This window comes from Chiloscyllium punctatum, chromosome 10 (genome assembly GCF_047496795.1).
Source record: "Chiloscyllium punctatum isolate Juve2018m chromosome 10, sChiPun1.3, whole genome shotgun sequence".
NCBI classification, from domain to species: Eukaryota; Metazoa; Chordata; class Chondrichthyes; order Orectolobiformes; family Hemiscylliidae; genus Chiloscyllium; species Chiloscyllium punctatum.
Window position 1 is genome coordinate 8,680,052 of NC_092748.1, and position 24,729 is coordinate 8,704,780.

The window sequence follows — 24,729 nt, forward strand, 5'->3', positions numbered from 1 at the left end:
ATTACAGTTTCTCGCTGTGGCAATGGCGATCGATGAGTTGAGCATCATACCCTGATCTTAAGAGGGCATCCTTAAGCACCTTCAGGTGTCCATCACCTTCCTCCTCAGCTGAACAGATCCTGTGTGTCCATAGGGTTTATCTGTAGGGAACGCCCGTTTTAATATGTTGAGAGTGGAAACTAGGGAAGTGCAGCATCATGAGGTTATCCATGGGCTTGTGGTAGAGTGAGGTACTGAGATGCCTGTCCTTGATGGAGATGCATATGTCCAAGAATGAGACAGATATAAAAAAAAGAGTAGTCCATGTTAAGTCTGATGGTGGGTGAAACTTGTTGATATTAATGTGTAATTATTTCAATGACTCCTCGTCATGGGTCCAGAGGAAGAAATATACAAGTGGAAGAAAATGTTGTCAATATATCTCAATACACACACATCCACACACACACACACACCCTCACAGGCTAATACTCCATCTCTCACACACACACACACACACACTTTACCAGCAAACACTCACAATCTCTCATGCGCGCGCGCGCGCGCACACACACACACGTCTATGGGTTGAATTTGCATTTGCATAATTATATTTGCAGATACATTCTATTTTGCTCAAAAAGTGCACAATTTTCAGGCAGTCAATCCATGTAATATTTTATAAATTCCTACTTTGGAAATAGAATCAGTCTGACTCAAGATTGGGAAACAGACAGACTCTAAACTCACAACTTTAATGCATTGCCTGAGCGAAGATGTCATTTTTTTGTTTTAATAAAGCCATAAGTTACCTTGAAAATTTGACTTAAAGAAAGTTCTGGGATTTACATATTAATGAACCGAAACCTGCAACCCATTCTAAAAGATGAAAAACTGAACAGTAATTTAGGTTTGTTCAATATATCATTTCAGTTGCATGACACTGTAATCTTTTGCTATAAATTCTGTGTCTTATAATCCTGCTCCACAGCTGCCTGATGAAGCAGTGCTCTGAAAGCTAGTGCTTCCAAATGAACCTGTTGGACTATAACCTGGTGTTGTGTGATTTTTAACTTAATCATAACCAGAAAGTAGTTTTCATTAGCTTCCTTTTCAGTTCACATTATCTCGGATGTCCACCAGAGATCAATTATTAACTCCCTACTTCTCATCAGCATACACTCACCCTCAGCAACATCATCCAAAAGGCACAGCATTAGTTTGCATGTGTACAGTGAATACACACACCTTCACCCATGACACTTCTTTTAACTCCTCCACTGTTGCTAAATTAGAAGACTGCTTATCCAACAAGCAGATGAACAGAAATTTCCTCCAACTGAAGGCATTATTTGTTTCCAGCTCAGGCTTCAAACTCTAATCCCTAACTACTGACACAATTTCCTTCCCCAGCAAAAATCAAAGATTACCAGGATAAACTGCACTCTCATATTCGGGATATAAAATAGAAAACATAATAACAACCAGTGATTGTTGTAAAAAAGCCCAACTGATACACTAGTGTTCTTCAAGGAAGGAAATTGTCATCCTTACCAGGTCTAGGAGAAAGTGAGGACTGCAGATGCTGGAGATCAGAGTCGAAGAGTGTGGAGATGGAAAAGCACGGTCAGGCAGCATCCGAGGAGCAGGAAAATCAACGTTTTGGGCATAAGCCTTTCATCAGGAATCCTGATGAACAGCTTATGCCCGAATTGTCGATTCTCCTGCTTCTCAGACGCTGCCTGATCCGGCTGTGCTTTTCTAGCACCACACTCTTCATCTTTACCAGGTCTGCATACAAGTGACTTTAGGTCCACAGCGGACCAGCAGTCCACTCAGTTCAAGCAGAATTAGGGGTGGGCAACAAGACAGTCATATCCCAACAAAGAATAAAAACAATTAAGCCAGTCTGTTTGCAACCCTAGCACCATATTCACCCCTGAGATAAGTTCTGATTTCATTTTTATGCCATTACTAAGTCATTGTAATATCTCCTGACTTCATCTTGACTTAGCTTATCTGCTACAGTAACCCTTATTCATACATTTGTTATCTCTAGACTTGACTATCCCAATGAACTCCTAGCTGGTCTCCCACATTCTACCCTCCATAAATCTGATGTTTCCCAAAGTCTGCTGCCCAAGTCATACCACAACTCGTTCCCCTATCATCCCTGTGGTTACTGACTTATATTAGCTCCAGGTCAAGCAATGTCTTGATGTGAAAATTCTCAACCAATTTGTAGAGTCCCTCCATGGCTTAATCTTTGTCTACAGTCCAAAATTTTTCTCAACCCTCTAAGTCTGGGACCTTGTACATAACTGATCTTAATCATTCTAATACTAGAGGCCATGCTTTAAATGCATGGGTCCCAAGTCTGGAATTCTTTCCTTAAATCTCTCAGCCTTTAAGACACTCTTTACATTATCTCAAACTTGGTCAAAGAGAAAGGCTTTAATCTGACATTGCCTTATGTGGGCTCAGTGCTACAAGTTGTTACACTTTGGAATTTTTCTTATATTTATACAAAATCCTGATTTTATTGCAATAAAATTGGTGTGAAAATATAAGTTACTGTTCAAAAAAATGAAATCTTCTGTACTCTGAGGAATACTGGGGAAGTGGGAGGAAGTGGATAGATCTTTGAAAAAAAGTAACATTGTGGTTCATGTGTGGAATGAATGTCCACAGGAAGTGGTGGGTGCGGGTACAGTTATAACATTTAAAAGACATTTGGATAAATGCATGCATAAGAAAGGCTTTAGAGGGATAGGCAGGCAGTGCAGGCAGGTGGGATGAGTTTATTTTGGGATTATGGTCAGCATGGACGGATTGGATCAAAGGGTCTTTTTCTGTGCTGTATGACTCTATGACACAAACAAGTCTCCTTATGTGGTATAACTGTTATGCTATTAGGCAGTAACAGAAGTAGTGGAGGTAAATGTTCAAATGAAGGTTAAACTTTCCAATTCTTCCATATCTGGAAACAATCCTTGATATTTACATGGGAGAGACATATTGAGCAGAAAGCATATTTAAACATGCCTGAGTAACACACGTAGCTTGCCATGTCCATGTTAAGCCAACATAAATAGTGACAACTAGTATTTCAGACAGAACCACCACCCACACCACCCCCACCCCATACCAAAAGCTGGGAGAGAAAGTTCAGATGTTTCAACTTTTCCTACATATTGTAGAAATTGACTGTCATTTACAAATATCAGTTGTTACCAATATTGAAAGTGTAGAAGACTATATAAAAAAAACAAGGTGGAAAAGACAAACAGCAGTAAATAAAGGTCAGAACTAAAAAGGCCAGTGCATACACTGAAGCAACTTGCTGTTCAGATGTTCCTTAAAGTGATAATTACCAAAGAATGCCATGGAAACAGAAAATGTACAAAGCAATAGAAACGACAAATACTGACATTGTCACCACAAAAACTGAACTGAGTTAAGCCTGAGTTTTCCTGAACTTGATTTGGTGGAAGTGTTTTGGAGCCACACAAGTACTTTTGAAGTGTTCTAATGTAAGATACTGCAACAATCAATTTGTGCACAGCACACTCGCACAGACAACAATGAAATAATGCTCAAAGAATCCATTTTGGTGAGATTGGATTAGGAATCACTATTGGCCAGACAGCATGACAAACTGGACCCAATCTTTAAAATCTCATCTGCAGGATGACACTTCTAACAACTTAGCACTCCCTCAGTACTATAAGAGACGGAGTAGAGCAGCTCTGTACTTTGAATTTTATATCATCTGATATTAACCAAGAGTAGAAATAAATTCTCTATTGACATGTCTCCTGCTGCAGATTTTTAACAGCATATATCTGAATGACCGATCTTCAGGCTGGTTAACTGAATCAAATTGTACAGGACTTCTGCTGATAAATTCAGCTGCTCCTTTAGTGTGCTAATTCCAAAATAACTGATGCTGGCAGCTAAAAATTGATAAAAGATTTTAACATCAGGAATGAATACACTACAAAGATACCTCAAATCTCTAATTGGGACACAAATATATAATGTATTCAACATTACTTGACCATACTTGGAAAGGAGGCTCTGAAATCAAACATTTGTTGGTATGACATTGTAATATCAGTAAAGCTCATTGGGAAATATAAGTAAAAGTTGTCAGTCTGTTGAGTGTACTGGTTCAACTATCAACTAGATCAACCATTTAAACTTCAAACAGCTTATGTACACTACTTCAAAATCCTGAAAAGTACTTTGTGGTTAATTCTGAACTGTTAACTGTGCTTATTCTGCACAGATGTTGCCAGACCTGGTGAGCTTCTCCAGTGATTTCTCGGTTTATTATGGTTAGTTAACTGCTTTTGTTATTGTGTAGGAGACATGGCAGCTAACTTGCATGCAGCAAGATGTCCCAACCAGCAATGAGAGAACAACCAGGCCTTCTTGGACAGATGATATTTTCTGAAGACAAATAAACACTGGAGAGAACTTTGTCCAGATATCCAAGTTGCATCATGACACATCTGTGAACTAATAACACTAAATTATAATCATGTAGAAGAGACTGTAGGCTGGTAGGAACCTTTTATTAGCATTCTAGGCATTAGATGAAGGTAGCAATAGTAGCAGCCTTATCCTAGCACCCTGGTATAGAAAATCTAAATCAATTTATCACCATAGCAACCACTTACTTAACATTGCATCCAACACAAGAAAAGCAACTCAGTTACTTTAAAAACCAGTCACCTTGACTAACAGGCCTAGTTCTCTTGTTCTTTAATGAATAGCCTTCCAATAGGATTATCTTTCCTACTTATCCACTGAAGATTAAGAATTTTAAAAGCAAACTCTGATGCGTGAAATCATCTTGCACATGTACACATTGCAGTAATGACATACTAACATTGATTAGGCATATCAGTTAACATTTCAAGCGCATTATTACATGAACGGTCAACTCTCTCTTTCCTGAATACAAAATACTTCAGCAAGGGATCATTTCTCACACAAGCTAAAATAGTCCTTTCATAAAGACATAAATGGTAGATTATATGGCTCTTTGAGTTCAATAGAATCATGGCTGATCTTCTGCCTCTTTTCCATTTGCCTGCCTACTCCCGATGTCCTTCGATTCCCTGAAAGACCAAATATCCATCTACCTCAGTTTTGAATACATGCAACAATGGAGACTCTACAAAACCCTGGGGTATAGAATTCCAAAAATCTGCAATGCTGAATCAATAAATTTCCATTCATCTTCTGAGCAATTTGCCCTTTATCTATGCATCCATGTTCTAGATTCCTCAGCTATAGAAAACAAACAATTTCTTATTATGTACCCTGTCAAGCCCCTTCAAAATATTTTACATTTCAAAATATCACCACTCATCCTTCTCAACTCTAGAAATTTACTCAGTCTAATCTACTTGTCAAAAAACAACCTTCTCATCCCAGGAACCAATCTCATGTACCTTCACTATACTGCCTCCGATGCAAGTAAGACATGGAGGATAAAACTGCACGTTTTACCTCAATTGTGGTCTCACTAAAGCCCTAAGCTGTAGCAAGCTCTTTGGTTTTAAAAGTAATCACTTATTCTTCAATCACCCTGCTGCTCCCCAATCTTTAAAAGTGACTCAACTGATTTTAGCATGCATCTTTTTCAGCTTTATCTATTATAGCTCCAATGTATCCACCCATTCAAGAAACTCTACATGATTTCCAACTGTCATCAGCATCTTTAGCTGCAAACAATACCACCACAACCAGATCCTCTCTTCTTACAAGAGAGGTTCAATCCCGCAAGAGTACAGAAGGATCTTAACTCCTTTAACTCTGAGAACCAAACTGTTCTATAAAATTCTTTCCTTCACAGAAACAATATCGTTCCATTTGTTAGAATTCCGTATTCATGAAGCTGCCAAACACTTAACGGAATATACCCAGTGAAAAATCGGCAGCTAAATTAGGGTAATCTGGAATGTGCTATCGAAAAGAAAAGTGGTGACGGGCCTTCAAAAAGGAACTGGATGCACAACTGAAAAGGAGTAAGTGAGAGGGAGTGGGACAGTATAGGGTAAGTGAGAGAGAATGGGACAGTAATAGGGTAAGTGAGAGGGAGTGGGACAGTATTAGGGTAAGTGAGAGTGAGTGGGACAGTAATAGGGTAAGTGAGAGGGAGTGGGACAGTATAGGGTAAGTGAGAGAGAGTGGGACAGTATAGGGTAAGTGAGAGGGAGCGGGACAAACTGAATAGTTCTTTAAAATAACCAGCATTATGAGCCAAATAGATTTCATTATATTTAAAATCACACAACACCAGGTTATAGTCCAACAGGCTTATTTGGAAACACTAACTTTCGGAGTACTGCTCCTTTATCAGGTGGTTCATCAGAAGGAGCAGCGCTCAAAAAGCTAGTGCTTCCAAATAAATCTGTTGGACTATAACCTGGTGTTGTGTGACTTTTAGTTTTGTACACCCCAGTCCAACACCGGCATCTCCAATTCATTTATATTGTATAACACTACCTTTCCAAGTCTTGAGACTGCATAAATATTATGGAGCTGTACTCACATAGAATGTGAATCATTTCCCCAAATTCCTTTCTCATAATTGGTGCAGTCTCAAAATATTCCATCTGAAACCAAAAGAGAAAATGATGGAAAATCTCAGCAGGTCCAGCAGCATCTGTAAGGAGAGAAAAGAACTGACGTTTCGAGTCTAACTGACCCTTTGTCAAAGCTTTGTCTGGCACCCCACAAGTGACATGTCTTATGTCTTGTTCAGCCTTTTCTGCTCTTGAAGCCACAATGAAACTTAATCAGAATTTGTACACGTACTGTCAGCCAAGATCATCAAACACAATCAGAAGCAGCAATTATGTTCCCTCCCTGATACAGAATTGCTGATATCAATTATAACACCCACATTAGTTTCCTGCTCACCCCAGGCGAAACACCAGGGGTTGATCAATTCAGTTTACACAAAGTCATTGCACATTGGAGAAATCCGGCCTTAACAGCGATCACAAGAAAATAGAAGACAGCAGATTAGCAGATGTCAAACCACAACCATAGCGAAATGTTGAGCAAACTGACATCTCTGGAATCTCCAGAGGTTTTACTGATTTGAACCATACTTTTAACTACATTACTTTTAATCATGGGATCTAACACATCCCCAACACATTTAATTCAATTTTGTGCCATTTAAAGTGATGTGAAGGAAGGATGATGTGAGAAAAAAAATTGTTAGACATGGAAAGCACTGCCCAGGAACATGATGGAGGCAGGTTCAACTGAGGCATTCAAAAGCACACCAGATTTTTTGTTTGGATAGTCATGGTGTGCAGGTACATGGGGAGAAGGCAAGAAATTGGCGCTAGATAACAGAACCAGCGCAGGAACGATAGACCACACGGCCTCCATCTACACTATAATAATTCTATGATTCTGTGTCCCTTTTTGCCAACATAATGTGTATGACAAGTAAGGATATAACCAACAATATGAATGTATTCAAAACTGCTCAATATCCTGATAATGCTGTATATAGTCTATTTATAGCATATAAAGTTACATCTATTCCTCTATCAGCCATTGGTGGGTGGAATCGCGAACTACTGCCACTTTCCCTGTTGCCAAAAGCTTTACATCGGCATTCAGAAAATGGTCTGTGACAACAAGGGAAAATAATAATAAGGATGGAGGAAGTAATTGGTTGCAACATATAAAAATCAAATGCCAAGGCCAAAAAGTACTCTTTACAGATGTAAATTTTGCTCTAACATATACTGTTATAAGACAACACTGTTCTGGCATATTCAGATTTTCCTTCTGCTTGATTTAATCACAAGAAAGTGTACAAGCATTCAAATTCAATAGATCATCATGTTTATTCCACAACAGTCACAACTAGACTTTACAGATACTGCCATACCCTTATTACTTGTTAAGGTTTGCTGACATGGTTCAGGTTAAATTTCCAAGCAACCCCTCCCTTAAAACAAAGTATAACTTTGCTATTAACCACTAAATTATTAAAAGAATGTTTATATTTAGCAATGATGGTTTACACCGTGAAGACTAGCATCATTAAGGCAGCTCAGTTTCAAAAAACAAGCAGCTTATCATTTTCACTCTTACAACCTATTCCCTCTTTTGCAATGTTAAAGAACTCATGTATTTCCAGTGTTTTCAAGTTTTATTCCAACTGTGCCATGCTCCTTAAATCATGCAGTTGCTCTTTACATCAATCACACACATCTTTTGACTCTATCTTACAACACGGTTCCTCTGTTTCGTCTTAAAAGTATTCAGATCAGTACAATGACCTTCATCCAGCCATTTATACCATATGGATAGCAGAAGAACTATTGAATTCACAAAGTAACTGACACCAATAACAGCACGTGAGAACCAGTGAAATTAATAAAGATTCAAATCAGCAAAGTAAGTTCCCTATAAAAAGAACCCTAGGTCTTTAAGGTTTAAGTAGGGATATTTATTATACAGTTCAGAGCAGAATTGCAACTTTAAAAATTTGAAAATCTTCCTAAATGATTTTCAGAAAACACCAAACCACTTTTTTTAAATTTCAATATAACAAAACCAATCTATGAGTCCTGTTTTCTAAGTTCTAATCATCACATGATGTTCAAAAGATAAGTCACAAGCTATCGATCCAGCTTTTCTCAAAGCAAAGTAGCTCTGAGCACATTTAGATACTTTTAGTTTTGGGGTAAGACCAGGGTTTCAGCCTTTGAAAGGTTCACATGAGTAACACCTCCAAAACCACAACCTCCACTGTCCATCAGAGCAGAAGAAGCATTGGAAAACCACCACTTCTGTCCCTCACCATTTTAATTTGGGCATACATGGCCATTCCTTCAGGGTCACTGGACCAAATTCCACAACCGAGCAGTACTTAGGACACCTTCTCCACACGGACTACAGGGGTTCAAGGAGTCAGCTCACCACTACCCTCCTGAGACCTGCTCAGGATGGATAATAAATGAGAGTAACGTCAAACTTTAACAAATTTATTTTTAAAAGCCATTGTATTTACATTAACAACACCTCAAAACAACTTCAAAAATATGTTTAAAGATAAAACATTAACTCATTTGAAAAACAGCCCTTTCAATTAACTACATTTGCAAAGTCGGCTTTAATGGTAAATGATATAAAAATGCAACAAGCTGGCAATTAATTTCACTGTCACCGCTGTGGAGTTAACAACATATCACTGTCCACTGACATACTTGGCAGGGAACACATTTTCTTCTTTACCACTACTCAATTAATTCTGTCTTCCATATTTCCATCAATCTTCTGTGCTCTTAGAATAATATTTCTATCTTGAAGACACACAGGTGTTCAGGGCAAATCAGCATCTGTAAAAGCCATTATCTAGTAGTTGCTTGCAGGATCTTGCTGTGCACTGATCGGCAGCTGGGATTTGTACATCACAACAGGGCATCCTGAGGCCACTGGAGGCAGTTTACAAATGCAAATCTTTGGTTCTTCTGTTCTCAAACCACTGATGTCAGTGAAACTTTGCTCTGATATCTTCCTTTCATCTTGAAAGGGGCTGCATGTTCTCCAATCAGCACTATTCCCAATGAATTCAGGGGCAAAGCAAATCCAAATGGGTGTCTGACCTTTGCTGACAGATAAAGCACGTTAGCAATTCAATATAACAGTAAAATCTCAATGTAACTCCGTCAAACAAAGTTGCGGCTCAAGTAATTACAACAAAATCAGAAATGGAATAGTAACAAGAATCAAAATCTATCCATTCAAGACTATGCTGCTGTTTAATAAGAAAACATACTTGCCACTACTTTAGAGTTATGCATTTACATAAACCCTGATTCAAGCGATTTGGGAATCAAGAGTTCAGCAGAATCTACAAATAATAAACGGATTAATTTGTACAGATGAAATCACTAATCATACACTTTCAGAATGTAGCTAGAACTAGTGCAATCAATACACTGCATATCCCTTTACACAGACAAGCCTGTGGAAACCCTGTGCAGAGCTTAAAAATGTGTTGCTGGAAAAGCGCAGCAGGTCAGGCTGCATGAAAGGAACAGGAGAAACGACATTTCGGGCATAAGCCCTTCTTCAGGAAACCCTGTGCAGGGCAGGATTAGCAAGTCTATCAGGAAGATAGCGTCTGAATAATGCCTGCCAGTGCATCATATTTAGACCCCCCACCCCCACCAAATTTATTACCAGTTTCCCTGATTTCCACTATTCAGAAGCCTAACCCTTCTGGACAGCTATGCAACATCAATAGCATCTCTAGTCTTCAGTCTAACACCTCTTCAAAACATGATCCATACATTTCCATTGGTATTGGCAGCATCCTTGTTACCTCATTCACATGACCATTATTCATCTGGTATGTTGGGCTGTTAAGCGGAAAGTTGCTGATTTGAGACCACCCAGGGATGAAGTCATAGATGTATTTGCCCAGCCAGCATTTTCTGTCAGTCTAGGCACAGAATTTGGGTCCTCTTGTGACCCAGAGGTAGTGTGCCTCCCCCTGGACTGACAGGCATGAGTTCATGGGTGCCACATGATCCAGAGGTACATAATAAAATCTCTGAAGAGATTGATTAGAAAAATAGGTTTAAATTATTTTTTAAATCATTTGATAGATAGTTCAATTATGGGAAGAAAAACAGCTAAACCCAATCTTACCTTACTCCATGTATACACACATCCATTCCAACAAGTGTTCATAAAAGCATAGAATGGTTACATACCCAGAATGAGGCAATTCAGCCTGTGCTGCCAGTTACTACACCATGAGCACAAGCGAAAAATAAAAGGAAGTTTAGCTAAGGATGCAACTCCTAGTTTGGGCTGAGGCACAATGTCCTTTACTATTATGGTTAAATTAGCATTGGGGGTACACATGTGTAGTTTCAATACAATTAACAGTAAACTACTGTCTGCTATTCGACTGCAAACTTCATGAAGTTTAACAAGGTAACAGGCAAAAAATTATTAGTGCAGAGTGGAAGGAAAATAAATGCCCTTGCAATTATGCAACGTTATGCTATTTAGACCACACTCCTGCACTCACAAAAAGACAAAATGATAGATCAAAATGTATTTGCTGTAATTGCTGCAACTTTACTGACAGATCTGTTTCATTACTTTCACGCAAGAATGGCACAGGACACAGAAAGCAGAAATAGCAGGAGCCAGAATAATCAAAGCTTTCTTGCTGCAAGACATTTTAAGCAACATAAATGAAGTGGCATAATTTTAAAGGCTGTACAGGATCAGAGAGGCCTCAGGATGTCTGCATTCAATGTTGGCAGGACATGTTGAGAATGAATTTTGCTAAACCTTCAGGAAATGGTTCCACTTGTTGCCACCATAACTACATGGGGAGCACTCAAAGCCATCCGGTTACTGGGCCTGAGACATTGCTGCCAGCAACAGCACTACAATGTACCTGCATCTAAGGATAGCAACAACAGAATTAGTGATTTTTTTTTCCAATGTTTTAAATAATGCAAATCCTGGGCTCATAAGTTCCTCACTGCCCACTTCTGACCCCTAATTGCCTCTGTCCAGTTCGTCGCCATATTGCATCATAGTTCACCACCTGAGAGTGAAGGGAACAACTATGCAATATCCTGCAAACCCACTGGGAAGAAAGAAGCACCAACAGCGTCCTCGATCAATATCCCCAGCATCAAGGCACTGACCACCCTTGATCAGTACGATGGGCTGTGCATGTCGTCCGCATGACCAACATGAGACTTCCTAAGCAGGTGTTCTAATCCCAGCTTCGAAACAGCAGGTGAGCCCCAGATGATCTGAGGAAGTGATTCAGTGATACTGTCGAAGTGTGGTATTCCCACCAGCACCTGGAAATCACTGGCCCAAGACCATCCAAAGTGGAGGAAGAGCATCCAGGAAGGTGTCGATCACCTCGAGATTTGCCGTTGGGAACAAGTGGAAGCCAAGTGAAAACAGCAAAAGGAGCACACCGCCACACCAAAAACCCAATCACCCTTCCCCATGACCACCTTCTGCTCCAAGTGTAACAGAGCCTGTGGTAGCCCCATCGGTCTGTGCATCGACCTACAGACTCACCTTGAGTGTCATTCTCTACTGCGAGGACTACCAATGATGATGAGTGAGGGCTCAGGAGCAGGACAACAATGGAGGTAGCAAGCAGGGTGTGAACTGATGCTGGGTGAAACAGTAGTGGGGAGGGTGTTTGGGTTAAATGAAACAGGAGAACTGGGCACCCAGCACACTGAGCAGAGCTAAGTGTGGAACGAGGGTGGCAATAGCTCTTTGTACAATAGTAGCACCATGCATGTGCATGTGTGGGCATTGGCACAGGCTTGAAGCTCTAGGCACACATCAATTATGTCAATGACTCCAACTTCCTCTGCCAGTTAACTAGCAAGAGATACTCTATTAGGAAATATCGCTGAAGTCTCTACCAGAACATTCGGGTCAGTTCTGGGCACTGCACCTCACACCAGGCCGAAGAGAGACTGCAGAGGGTACGTATCAAACTTGTACCTTGGAAGAGGAACTTCATTTACATTACACATACAGTGACTAAAGCTGAAAATGTTAAGCAGAGATATGATACAGGTGTTCACATTTTTAAAGAGGGTGGAGAGCATAAGGTAGGAAAAATTTGTTGAATTATAGAATGGGGACTAAATGGTCACCTCTGTGAATTCGTAAAATATACACATAAGGCATGCCTTTCAGCACAAAAAAATTATAATTAATGTAATCATTGAACACGTGGCATACACATACTGTGCATACTTCATATAGGATATTCAAAATAGTGCATATAGCACAGATAGTGATATAGACAAGCACAAAAAAACTAGTTACAGGGAGCTTCAATTGACAGGGTGCAAGCTCTTATACTTTGACCACTTTCAGTAGCAAGGTCTGGTTCCAACACTGCCACATTTCCCATCCTGGGTTGGACTATCATCTGGGTACAATAACTTCACCCACAGAGGTACACAAAACCCTGATCCCACAGCTACACAGTAACCATGACCCGAATGTGATAATCCCATGTGCTCCAATACAGACACTTCACCCTATGGCTCTACAGTCCCCATGGCCTCAGCACAATAACTGCAGCCCCACAGGGGTCCAGCATTCTCCCAACATCCAAGAGGTTGCAGTACCCCACTGCTCTCCATCTTTGTACAGTGACCCCACCCCCAGGGGAGTAGTGACTGCACTCAAAGGTATACAGCAACCCCGTCCGCTGGGTACGCAATGCCCCATCAGCCCTTCCCCAGGGTATATACAAAATGCCCTGCCCTCCCCCAGGGGTATACATAGAATGCCCCATCAACCCCAGGGACTTGACACAGAGTGCCTTCCCTCCTCCCCCCAGGGGCTAGACACAGAGTGCCCACCCTCCTTCCCAAGGGGTACATACCAAGTGCCCTCTACTCCTCAGGGGGTATATACCAAGTGCCCTCCCTTCTCACCCAGGGGCATATACAGAATGCCTCTCCACCCCCGAGGTCAGTATATACAGAGTGCCCACCCCGGGAGGGGGGTTATATACAGCGTGTCCCCACCCCCAGGGGGGTATATAAAGACTGCCCCCTCCACCCCCAAGGGTATATACAGAGTCCCCATCCACCCCCGGGGTATATACAGAGTACCGCTTCACCCCTGGGGGTATATACAATGTCCCTCTCCACCCCCAGGGGGGTACATACAGAGTGCCCCCCTTCACCCCCAGGGGTTATATACAGAGAGTCCCCCTTTACCCCCTAGGGGGTATGTACAGAGTGGCCCCCTTCACCCCCAGGGGCTATATACAGAATGCCCCCCTTCACCCGCAGGGGTTATATACAGAGTATCCCCCTTCACCACCAGGGGGTATATAATGAGTGTCCCCCTTCACCCTCCAGGGGGTATATACAGAGTGTCCCCCTTCACCCTCCAGGGGGTATATACAGAGTGCCCCCCTTCACCCTCCAGGGAGGTATATACAGAGTGCCCCCCTCACCTCCAGGGGGGTATATACAGAGTGTCCCCCTTCACCCTCCAGGGGGTATATACAGAGTGTCCCCCTTCACCCTCCAGGGGGTATATACAGAGTGTCCCCCTTCACCCTCCAGGGGGTATATACAGAGTGTCCCCCTTCACCCTCCAGGGGGTATATACAGAGTGTCCCCATTCACCCTCCAGGGGGTATATACAGAGTGTCCCCCCTCACCTCCAGGGGGTATATACAGAGTGTCCCCCTTCACCCTCCGGGGGTATATACAGAGTGTCCCCATTCACCCTCCAGGGGGTATATACAGAGTGTCCCCATTCACCCTCCAGGGGGGTATATACAGAGTGCCCCCCCTCACCCCCGGGTGGGAGGGGGTATATACAGAGTGTCCCCATTCACCCTCAAGGGGGTATATACAGTGTCCCCATTCACCCTCCAGGGGGGTATATACAGAGTGCCCCCCCTCACCCCCGGGTGGGAGGGGGTATATACAGAGTGCCCCCCCCTCACCCCCGGGGGGGTATATACAGAGTGCCCCCCCTCACCCCCGGGGGGGTATATACAGAGTACCCCCTTCACCCCCGGGGGGGTATATACAGAGTACCCCCTTCACCCCCGGGGGGGGGGGGGTATATACAGAGTGCCCCCCCTCACCCCCGGGGGGGTATATACAGAGTGTCCCCCTTCACCCCCGGGGGGGGGGGGGGTATATACAGAGTGCCCCCCCTCACCCCCGGGGGGGTATATACAGAGTGCCCCCCCTCACCCCCGGGGGGGTGTATACAGAGTGCCCCCCCCCTCACCCCCGGGGGGGTATATACAGAGTGTCCCCCCTCACCCCCGGGGGGGTATATACAGAGTGCCCCCCCCCTCACCCCCGGGGGGGTATATACAGAGTGTCCCCCCTCACCCCCGGGGGGGTATATACAGAGTGTCCCCCCTCACCCCCGGGGGGGTATATACAGAGTGCCCCCCCCCCACCCCCGGGGGGGTATATACAGAGTGTCCCCCCTCACCCCCGGGGGGGTATATACAGAGTGTCCCCCTCACCCCCGGGGGGGTATATACAGAGTGACCCCCCTCACCCCCGGGGGGGTATATACAGAGTGTCCCCCCTCACCCCCGGGGGGGTATATACAGAGTACCCCCTTCACCCCCGGGGGGGTATATACAGAGTACCCCCTTCACCCCCGGGGGGGGGGGGTATATACAGAGTGCCCCCCCTCACCCCCGGGGGGGTATATACAGAGTGTCCCCCTTCACCCCCGGGGGGGGGGTATATACAGAGTGCCCCCCCTCACCCCCGGGGGGGTATATACAGAGTGTCCCCCCTCACCCCCGGGGGGGTATATACAGAGTGCCCCCCCTCACCCCCGGGGGGGTATATACAGAGTGCCCCCCCTCACCCCCGGGGGGGTATATACAGAGTGCCCCCCCTCACCCCCGGGGGGGGTATATACAGAGTGCCCCCCCTCACCCCCGGGGGGGTATATACAGAGTGTCCCCCCACACCCCCGGGGGGGTATATAGAGTGTCCCCCTTCACCCCCGGGGGGGGGGGGGGTATATACAGAGTGCCCCCCCTCACCCCCGGGGGGGTATATACAGAGTGTCCCCCCACACCCCCGGGGGGGTATATAGAGTGTCCCCCTTCACCCCCGGGGGGGGGGGGTATATACAGAGTGCCCCCCCTCACCCCCGGGGGGGTATATACAGAGTGCCCCCAGGTACACACACACACACTCAGAGACAGACTTTCCCCTCACCTTGGTACAGTACAGCATCCACAGCTCGTACAGCCGCTCGGCGGTCGCCATCCCTCCGGGAGCGGGGGCTGTTCGGGCTCGGCCTCTTCACTCAGCTCCCGAGACCGGGCATCGCAAGTGCAGCGGCTCGCTCCATGGGCCTGACGGGCGCCCAGCGCGGCGGCTTCCGGTTCTCCTCGGCGATCTCTCCCGCCTCGACCCTCTGTCCGCTTCTCCCTCCCGGACCCTCCCGGACCCTCCCTACTTCTCCTCGCTCCGACAGCCTGACCCTGACCGCGACCGCGACCGCTCCACTCGGGGCCGGACCTCCGACTGAACTGCGCACGCGCGGCTTCCTCCAACCAGCTGCTCCATTCCCAGAGCGAGACACAGGTGCCGCCAGCCACGTGACAGCGGGGACAGGTGATTGGGCAAAACCGAGAGGGACCGCGGAGACAGGTGAGCTCAGGGCGAGGGGAGGGACAGGGGCAGACAGGTGAGCTCAGGGCTAGGGGAGGGACAGGGGGAGACAGGTGAGCTCAGGGCGAGGGGAGGGACAGGGGGAGACAGGTGAGCTCAGGGCGAGGGGAGGGACAGGGGCAGACAGGTGAGCTCAGGGCTAGGGGAGGGACAGGGGCAGACAGGTGAGCTCAGGCTAGGGGAGGGACAGGGGGAGACAGGTGAGCTCAGGGCGAGGGGAGGGACAGGGGGAGACAGGTGAGCTCAGGGCGAGGGGAGGGACAGGGGCAGACAGGTGAGCTCAGGGCTAGGGGAGGGACAGGGGGAGACAGGTGAGCTCAGGGCGAGGGGAGGGACAGGGGCAGACAGGTGAGCTCAGGGCTAGGGGAGGGACAGGGGGAGACAGGTGAGCTCAGGGCGAGGGGAGGGACAGGGGGAGACAGGTGAGCTCAGGGCGAGGGGAGGGACAGGGGCAGACAGGTGAGCTCAGGGCTAGGGGAGGGACAGGGGCAGACAGGTGAGCTCAGGCTAGGGGAGGGACAGGGGGAGACAGGTGAGCTCAGGGCGAGGGGAGGAACAGGGGGAGACAGGTGAGCTCAGGGCGAGGGGAGGAACAGGGGGAGACAGGTGAGCACAGGGTGAGGGGATGGACAGGGGGAGACAGGTGAGCACAGGGTGAGGGGATGGACAGGGGGAGACAGGTGAGCTCAGGGCGAGTGGGAGGGACAGGGGGAGACAGGTGAGCTCAGGGCGAGTGGGAGGGACAGGGGGAGACAGGTGAGCACAGGGTGAGGGGATGGACAGGGGGAGACAGGTGAGCTCAGGGCGAGTGGGAGGGACAGGGGGAGACAGGTGAGCTCAGGGCGAGTGGGAGGGACAGGGGGAGACAGGTGAGCTCAGGGCGAGGGGAGGGACAGGGGGAGACAGGTGAGTTCAGGGCGAGGAGAGGGACAGGGGGAGACAGGTGAGCTCAGGGCGAGTGGGAGGGACAGGGGGAGACAGGTGAGCTCAGGGCGAGGGGAGGGACAGGGGGAGACAGGTGAGCTCAGGGCGAGTGGGAGGGACGGGGAGACAGGTGAGCTCAGAGCTAGGGGAGGGATGGGGAGACAGGTGAGCTCAGGGCGAGTGGGAGGGACAGAGGGAGACAGGTGAGCTCAGGGCAAGTGGGAGGGACAGGGGGAGACAGGTGAGCTCAGGGCAAGTGGGAGGGACAGGGGGAGACAGGTGAGCTCAGGGCGAGTGGGAGGGACAGCGGAGACAGGTGAGCTCAGGGCGAGTGGGAGGGACAGGGGGAGACAGGTGAGCTCAGGGCGAGGGGAGGGACGGGGAGACAGGTGAGCTCAGGGCGAGGGGAGGGACAGGAGGAGACAGGTGAGCTCAGGGCGAATGGGAGGGACAGGGGGAGACAGGTGAGCTCAGGCTAGTGGAGGGACGGGGAGACAGGTGAGCTCAGGGCGAGGGGAGGGACAGGGGGAGACAGGTGAGCTCAGGGCAAGGGGAGGGACAGGGGGAGACAGGTGAGCTCAGGGCGAGTGGGAGGGACAGCGGAGACAGGTGAGCTCTGGGCGAGGGGAGGGACAGGGAGAGACAGGTGAGCTCAGGGCGAGTGGGAGGGACAGGGGGAGACAGGTGAGCTCAGGGCGAGGGGAGGGACAGCGGAGACAGGTGAGCTCAGAGCGAGTGGGAGGGACAGGGGGAGACAGCTGAGCTCAGGCCAAGGGGAGGGACAGGGGGAGACAGATGAGCTCAGGGCGAGTGGGAGGGACAGGGGGAGACAGGTGAGCTCAGGACGAGTGGGAGGGACAGCGGAGACAGGTGAGCTCAGAGCTAGGGGAGGGATGGGGAGACAGGTGAGCTCAGGGCGAGTGGGAGGGACAGAGGGAGACAGGTGAGCTCAGGGCAAGTGGGAGGGACAGGGGGAGACAGGTGAGCTCAGGGCGAGGGGAGGGACGGGGAGACAGGTGAGCTCAGGGCAAGTGGGAGGGAACTGCGGAGACAGGTGAGCTCAGGGCGAGTGGGAGAGACAGGGGGAGACAGGTGAGCTCAGAGCGAGTGGGAGGGACAGGGGGAGACAGGTGAGCTCAGGGCGAGTGGGAGGGACAGCGGAGACAGGTGAGCTCAGGGCGAGGGGAGGGACAGGGGGAGGCAGGTGAGCTCAGGGCGAGTGGGACGGATGGGGGAGACAGGTGAGCTCAGAGCGAGTGGGAGGGACGGGGGAGACAGGTGAGCACAGGCTAGGGGAGGGACAGGGGGAGACAGGTGAGTTCAGGGCGAGGAGAGGGACAGGGGGAGACAGGTGAGCTCAGGGCGAGTGGGAGGGACAGGGGGAGACAGGTGAGCTCAGGGCGAGGGGAGGGACAGGGGGAGACAGGTGAGCTCAGGGCGAGTGGGAGGGACGGGGAGACAGGTGAGCTCAGAGCTAGGGGAGGGATGGGGAGACAGGTGAGCTCAGGGCGAGTGGGAGGGACAGAGGGAGACAGGTGAGCTCAGGGCAAGTGGGAGGGACAGGGGGAGACAGGTGAGCTCAGGGCAAGTGGGAGGGACAGGGGGAGACAGGTGAGCTCAGGGCGAGTGGGAGAGACAGGGGGAGACAGGTGAGCTCAGGGTGAGGGGAGGGACGGGGGAGACAGGTGAGCTCAGGGCGAGTGGGAGGGACGGGGGAGACAGGTGAGCTCAGGGCTAGGGGAGGGACAGGGGGAGACAGGTGAGCTCAGGGCGAGTGGGAGGGACAGGGGGAGACAGGTGAGCTCAGGGCGAGTGAGGTGAGCTCAGGGTGAGGGGAGGGACGGGGGAGACAGGTGAGCTCAGGGTGAGGGGAGGGACAGGGGGAGACAGGTGAGCTCAGGGCGAGGGGAGGGACAGGGGGAGACAGGTGAGCTCAGGGCTAGGGGAGGGACAGGGGGAGACAGGTGAGCTCAGGGTAAGTGGGAGGGAACTGCGGAGACAGGTGAGCTCAGGGCGAGTGGGAGGGACAGGGGGAGACAGGTGAGCTCAGGGCGAGGGGAGGGACAGGGGGAGACAGGTGAGCTCAGGGCAAGTGGGAGGGAACTGCGGAGACAGGTGAGCTCAGGGCGAGTGGGAGGGACAGGGGGAGACAGGTGAGCTCAGGGCGAGGGGAGGGACAGGGGGAGACAGGTGAGCTCAGGGCGAGGGGAGGGACAGGGGGAGACAGGTGATCTCAGGGCGAGTGGGAGGGAACTGCGGAGACAGGTGAGCTCAGGGCGAGTGGGAGGGACAGGGGGAGACAGGTGAGCTCAGGGCGAGGGGAGGGACAGGGGGAGACAGGTGAGTTCAGGGCGAGTGGGAGGGACAGGGGGAGACAGGTGAGCTCAGGGTGAGGGGAGGGACGGGGGAGACAGGTGAGCTCAGGGCGAGTGGGAGGGACAGCGGAGACAGGTGAGCTCAGGGCGAGTGGGAGGGACAGGGGGAGACAGGTGAGCTCAGGGCGAGTGGGAGGGAACTGCGGAGACAGGTGAGCTCAGGGCGAGTGGGAGGGACAGGGGGAGACAGGTGAGCTCAGGGCGAGGGGAGGGACAGGGGGAGACAGGTGAGCTCAGGGCGAGTGGGAGGGACAGGGGGAGACAGGTGAGCTCAGGGCGAGGGGAGGGACAGGGGGAGACAGGTGAGTTCAGGGCGAGGAGAGGGACAGGGGGAGACAGGTGAGCTCAGGGCGAGTGGGAGGGACAGGGGGAGACAGGTGAGCTCAGGGCGAGTGGGAGGGACAGGGGGAGACAGGTGAGCTCAGGCTAGGGGAGGGACGGGAAGACAGGTGAGCTCAGGCTAGGGGAGGGACGGGGAGACAGGTGAGCTCAGGGCGAGGGGAGGGACAGGGGGAGACAGGTGAGCTCAGGGTGAGTGGGAGGGACAGGGGGAGACAGGTGAGCTCAGGCTAGGGGAGGGACGGGGAGACAGGTGAGCTCAGGGCGAGGGGAGGGACAGGGGGAGACAGGTGAGCTCAGGGCGAGTGGGAGGGACAGGGGGAGACAGGTGAGCTCAGGCTAGGGGAGGGACGGGGAGAGACAGGTGAGCTCAGGCTAGGGGAGGGACGGGGAGACAGGTGAGCTCAGGCTAGGGGAGGGACGGGGAGACAGGTGAGCTCAGGGCGAGGGGAGGGACAGGGGGAGACAGGTGAGCTCAGGGCGAGGGGAGGGACAGGGGGAGACAGGTGAGCTCAGGGCGAGTGGGAGGGACAGCGGAGACAGGTGAGCTCAGGGCGAGTGGGAGGGACAGGGGGAGACAGGTGAGCTCAGGGCGAGGGGAGGGACGGGGAGACAGGTGAGCTCAGGGCGAGGGGAGGGACAGGAGGAGACAGGTGAGCTCAGGGCGAATGGGAGGGACAGGGGGAGACAGGTGAGCTCAGGCTAGTGGAGGGACGGGGAGACAGGTGAGCTCAGGGCGAGGGGAGGGACAGGGGGAGACAGGTGAGCTCAGGGCAAGGGGAGGGACAGGGGGAGACAGGTGAGCTCAGGGCGAGTGGGAGGGACAGCGGAGACAGGTGAGCTCTGGGCGAGGGGAGGGACAGGGAGAGACAGGTGAGCTCAGGGCGAGTGGGAGGGACAGGGGGAGACAGGTGAGCTCAGGACGAGTGGGAGGGACAGCGGAGACAGGTGAGCTCAGAGCTAGGGGAGGGATGGGGAGACAGGTGAGCTCAGGGCGAGTGGGAGGGACAGAGGGAGACAGGTGAGCTCAGGGCAAGTGGGAGGGACAGGGGGAGACAGGTGAGCTCAGGGCGAGGGGAGGGACGGGGAGACAGGTGAGCTCAGGGCAAGTGGGAGGGAACTGCGGAGACAGGTGAGCTCAGGGCGAGTGGGAGAGACAGGGGGAGACAGGTGAGCTCAGAGCGAGTGGGAGGGACAGGGGGAGACAGGTGAGCTCAGGGCGAGTGGGAGGGACAGCGGAGACAGGTGAGCTCAGGGCGAGGGGAGGGACAGGGGGAGGCAGGTGAGCTCAGGGCGAGTGGGACGGATGGGGGAGACAGGTGAGCTCAGAGCGAGTGGGAGGGACGGGGGAGACAGGTGAGCACAGGCTAGGGGAGGGACAGGGGGAGACAGGTGAGCTCAGAGCGAGGGGAGGGACGGGGGAGACAGGTGAGCTCAGGGCAAGTGGGAGGGACAGGGGTAGACGGGTGAGCTCAGGGCGAGTGGGAGGGACGGGGGAGACAGGTGAGCTCAGGGCGAGTGGGAGGGACAGCAGAGACAGGTGAGCTCTGGGCGAGGGGAGGGACAGGGAGAGACAGGTGAGCTCAGGGCAAGTGGGAGGGACAGGGGGAGACAGGTGAGCTCAGGGCTAGGGGAGGGACAGGGGGAGACAGGTGAGCTCAGGCTAGGGGAGGGACAGGGGGAGACAGGTGAGCTCAGGGTGAGGGGAGGGACAGGGGGAGACAGGTGAGCTCAGGGCAAGTGGGAGGGACAGGGGGAGACAGGTGAGCTCAGGGCAAGTGGGAGGGACAGAGGGAAACAGGTGAGCTCAGGGCGAGGGGAGGGACAGGGGGAGACAGGTGAGCTCAGGGCGAGGGGGAGCGACAACGGAGACAGGTGAGCTCAGGGTGAGTGGGAGGGACAGGGGGAGACAGGTGAGCTCAGGGCTAGGGGAGGGACAGGGGGAGACAGGTGAGCTCAGGGCTAGGGGAGGGACAGGGGGAGACAGGTGAGCTCAGGGCGATGGGAGGGACGGGGGAGACAGGTGAGCTCAGGGCTAGGGGAGGGACAGGGGGAGACAGGTGAGCTCAGGGCGATGGGAGGGACGGGGGAGACAGGTGAGCTTAGGGCGATGGGAGGGACGGGGGAGACAGGTGAGCTCAGAGCGAGTGGGAGGGACAGGGGGAGACAGGTGAGCTCAGGCCGAGGGGAGGGACAGGGGGAGACAGGTGAGCTCAGGGCGAGTGGGATGGACAGGGGGAGACAGGTGAGCTCAGGGCGAGGGAGGGACGGGGAGACAGGTGAGCTCAGGGCAAGTGGGAGGGAACTGCGCAGACAGGTGAGCTCAGGGCGAGTGGGAGGGACAGGGGGAGACAGGTGAGCTCAGGGCGAGTGGGAGGGACAGGGGGAGACAGGTGAGCTCAGAGCGAGTGGGAGGGACAGGGGGAGACAGGTGAGCTCAGGGCGAGTGGGAGGGACAGCGGAGACAGGTGAGCTCAGGGCGAGGGGAGGGACAGGGGGAGACAGGTGAGCTCAGGGCGAGGGGAGGGACAGGGGGAGACAGGTGAGCTCAGGGCGAAGGGAAGGCCCGGGTGAGACTGGTGAGCTCAGGCTACGGGAGGGACAGGGGGAGACAGGTGAGCTCAGGACAAGTGGGAGGGACAGGGGGAGACAGATGAGCTCAGGACGAGGGGAGGGACGGGGTAGACAGGTGAGCTCAGGGTGAGTGGAGGGATGGAGGGAGACAGGTGAGCTCAGGGTAAGGGGAGGGACGGGGAGGGACAGGGGAGACAGGTGAGCTCAGAGCGAGTGGGAGGGACAGGGGGAGACAGGTGAGGTCAGAGCGAGTGGGAGGGACAGGGGGAGACAGGTGAGGTCAGGGCGAGTGGGAGGGACGGGGGGAGACAGGTGAGCTCAGGGCGAGGGGAGGGACAGGGGGAGACAGGTGAGCTCAGGGTAAGGGGAGGGACAGGGGAGACAGGTGAGCTCAGGGCGAGTGGAGGGATGTGGAGACAGGTGAGCTCAGGGCGAGGGGAGGGCCAGGGGGAGACTGGTGAGCTCAGGGCGAGGGGAGGGACAGGGGGAGACAGGTGAGCTCAAGGTGAGTGGGAGGGACAGGGAGGGAGACAGGTGAGCTCAGGCCGAGTGGGACGGACAAGGAGGAGACAGATGAGCTTAGGGCTGGGGGAGAGACAGGGGAGACAGATGGACCAATGGGCTGAGAAGTGGCAGGTGGAGTTTAATTCAGATAAATGCAAGGTGCTGCATTTTGGAAAAGCACATCTTAGCAGGTGTGGTAAGGTCCCAGGGAGTGTTGTTGAACAAAGAGACCTTGGAGTGCAGGTTCATAGCTCCTTGAAAGTGGAGTCGCAGGTAGATAGGATAGTGAAGAAGGCGTTTGGTATGCTTTCCTTTATTGGTCAGAGTATTGAGTACAGGAGTTGGGAGGTCATGTTGTGGCTGTACAGGACATTGGTTAGGCCACTGTTGGAATATTGCAAGCGATTCTGGTCTCCTTCCTATCGGAAAGATGTTGTGAAACTTGAAAGGGTTCAGAAACAATTTACAAGGATGTTGCCAGGCTGGAGGATTTGAGCTATAGTGAGAGGTTGAACAGGCTGAGGCTGTTTTCCCTGGAACATCGGAGGCTGAGGGGTGACCTTATAGAGGTTTACAAAATTATGAGGGAAATGGATAGACAAAGTCTTTTCCCTGGGGTGGGGGAGTCCAGAACTAGAGGGGCATAGGTTTAGGGTGAGAGGGGAAATATATAAAACAGACCTAAGGGGCAACTTTTTCAGGCAGAGGAAGTGGTGGAGGCTGGTACAATTGCAACATTTAAAAGGCATTTGGATGGGTATATGAATAGGAAGGGTTTGGGGGGATATAGGCTGGGTGCTGGCAGGTGGGACTAGATTGGGTTGGGATATCTGGTCGGCGTGGGAGGGTTGGACCTAAGGGTTTGTTTCCATGCTGTAATCTCTATGACTCTATGACTCTAAGACAGGTGAGCTCAGGGTGAGGGAGAGGGACAGGGGGAGACAGGTGAGCTCAGGGCTGAGGAAGGGGCAGGAGAGACAGGTGAGCTCAGGGCTGAGGAAGGGGCAGGAGAGACAGGTGAGCTCAGGGTAAGGGGGAAGAACAGAGATGGGGAGAGATAGGTGAGTCAGAGTGAGGGACAAGGACAGGGGAGAAAAGTGAGCTTGAGGCTGAGAGTGGGATGGGGAGAGACAGGTGAGGTTGGTATGAGGGGAGAGACAGGTGAGCTCAGGGCAAGGGGGAGATGAGAAACAGATGAGCTCAGGGCTGGTCAGGGATGGGGAGACAGATGAGCTCAGGGTGAGGGGGGAACAGACGGAGACAGGTGAGCTCTGGGCAAGGGGGGAACAGGGGGAGACAGGTGAGCTCAGGGCAAAGGGGGGAACGGGGGAGACAGGTGAGCTCAGGGCAAGGGGGGGAACGGGGGAGACAGGTGAGCTCAGGGCGAGGGGGGAACAGGGGGAGACAGGTGAGCTCAGGGCGAGGGGGGGAACAGGGGGAGAGAGGTGAACTCAGCACGAGGAGGAGAGATGTCGGAGACAGGTAAGCTCAGGGTGAGGGGGAGGAATAGGGGGAGAGAGGTGAACTCAGGGTGAGGGGGAGGGACAGGGGAGAGAGGTGAACTCAGGGTGGGGTAGGCAGGTGAGCTCAGAGCAGGGTGAGACAGGTGAGCTCACAGCAGGTGGAGAGACAGGGGGAGATAGGTGACTCAAGGCTGGGGAAGATGGGTGAATTCAGGACCTGGAAAGGGGTGGCAGTGATTTGGAGAGTAGGTGTGACTCAGCCTTCTCATCTCATCTACCTCAGACTAACAAGTTCCAACCCTGATTTTTCTGTCT

The 24,729-nt window shown here is 51.3% G+C and overlaps 1 protein-coding gene across 1 annotated transcript in view; it reads right to left on the reverse strand.

Moving 5' to 3' along the window:
* Positions 1–15,992, reverse strand: part of nbeal1 (neurobeachin-like 1) — a 239,843-nt gene extending 223,851 nt beyond the window's left edge. Inside the window, exon 1 of the mRNA XM_072578456.1 lies at positions 15,777–15,992. Within this exon, the coding sequence (XP_072434557.1) occupies positions 15,777–15,827 (51 nt within the window). The 5' untranslated portion in view covers positions 15,828–15,992. The remainder of the gene's footprint in view (positions 1–15,776) is intronic.
* Positions 15,993–24,729: the final 8,737 nt, after the last annotated feature.